Source organism: Glycine max, chromosome 2 (genome assembly GCF_000004515.6).
Source record: "Glycine max cultivar Williams 82 chromosome 2, Glycine_max_v4.0, whole genome shotgun sequence".
In the NCBI taxonomy this organism is placed as follows: domain Eukaryota; kingdom Viridiplantae; phylum Streptophyta; class Magnoliopsida; order Fabales; family Fabaceae; genus Glycine; species Glycine max.
This window is the reverse complement of record NC_016089.4, coordinates 44,207,680-44,209,362: the sequence shown is the minus strand read 5'-3', so window position 1 is coordinate 44,209,362 and position 1,683 is coordinate 44,207,680. Positions and strand designations below refer to the sequence as shown.

General features: G+C 33.5%; 1 protein-coding gene across 1 annotated transcript in view; it reads left to right on the top strand.

Annotated features, from left to right (window-relative positions):
- The window catches only part of LOC102659923 (uncharacterized), a 3,098-nt gene continuing 1,415 nt past the window's right edge, over nucleotides 1-1,683 (top strand). Inside the window, exons 1-2 of the mRNA XM_006576021.4 lie at nucleotides 1-587; nucleotides 897-1,000. Of these exons, the coding sequence (XP_006576084.1) occupies nucleotides 102-587; nucleotides 897-1,000 (590 nt within the window). The 5' untranslated portion in view covers nucleotides 1-101. The remainder of the gene's footprint in view (nucleotides 588-896; nucleotides 1,001-1,683) is intronic.

The following is a 1,683-nucleotide window of genomic DNA, read 5'->3' as shown; positions in this document are numbered from 1 at the left end:
TCCTTTGTTTAACACTTAGCTTAAATATTCCTGTCATATAGGGTTCAAAGCTACAATAATAGCCTTATCTCATCTTATCCTTAGCCAAGCTAGAATCTCTAATGGGTGAACACATGAATAAAGCTATGCAGGAAAAGCCAATCTTAATAGGTCTTGAAGATTTGTACCAAGGAATCCCTGATGAATCCGTTAACCTCACTTTTCAACACCTGGCTGAAGTGAAAACATCGGATAAGAGAAAACTCACAACAACACCTTCACGCTCAATAGCAAAACTACCTAGTCTTGATTTCACCAAAGGCTTGCAAGCTTCTAATCAACAACACCATCTACAAGACTTTGGCCATGGTGAATCGCCATTGGGTCATTCTGGTCATTTTATTAGCGATGCAAGTGGTGGTGCACAAAGACAAAGTCCTCGACTCAAGCCTAGCGGAGATGATGATCATTTGGGGCATGGCATGAGCTTTGATGGTGTGAGTGTTGCTTCAGGAAGAGGTAGTCGACGGCGCCGACCCGGGATTCCTCACTCTAAGATTTGCGCAATTTGTAATACCTATGTTTATATCTTCCGGACTAGATGCCTGGTACGTACTTAGATGTATCAACAAAGTAAATTTACTATTATACAAGGGAAAAAAGCATGAAGATTTTTGTTTTCATAGAGAAAAGTGAATTGGAAATTAATGTTGCCAATCAACTCTCATATTTGAGAATTTCTGAGTTTCTGAACAATAAATTAACTCTTATATAACATATCTACATGTATGTATGTATGAATTACAGATAATAAATTAATGTATAATATATATAGGTGCATGGATAATTATTAGCTGGATATATATAGTTGAACCACCATTCAATCCTTTAGCTTATAATGACTCTGGTGCATGCAGGTATGTGGCAGGGTTTATTGCAGGCAATGTGCAGAAAGAGGAATGGGGGAGATGATAGAAGGAAGAAAGTGTATTGAGTGTCTTGGATTGAGATTCAGCCAAAGGTAACAATTTTATTCTGTTTTTTCTTTAAAAAAGTTTGTAATCTTTGAGCTAAGTAGCAGATGAGAATTGCCAAGTTATTCCAATTTAATTAATTAAGTTTCTTTTGATCCAATACTCGCTTTGAATTTTTAGATGTAACTTTTATTAAATATATATATATATATATATATATATATATATATATATATATATATATATATATATATATTTGGCGTTAAAATAGTGAAATATGATAAACGATACTTACTGAGATTTATGTACTGATTAAATGAAATTGGCTGCTTTTTCAGTTTTGTTTTTTAATAGGCAAAAGAATAATATTACTAACTTTCGTCTACAAGGAAGAAATAATTACATGCTGACCAAGAGACTATTCCAAGTGATCATGATGTCAGTTAATTTCCACATAACATATAGTCATATTTTTCAGTTTATTAAGTAGAAAGTTAACAAAAATTTGATTATGTGCCACATATTTGACTTAATGTTGATTTGGAAAGATGTAATAGTTTCTCATACAATGAAAGGACGTACGTAGTCACACTGATTCAAATATCAGAGCTAAATCAGATAACAACCACAGTGAAAGCACATAAGCTTCCCTACACGTAGCTAGTGTATATGCTACCCCACACCCAAACATATATAAATCCATGAAGTCATTTTTTCCTTACCAAAAAGA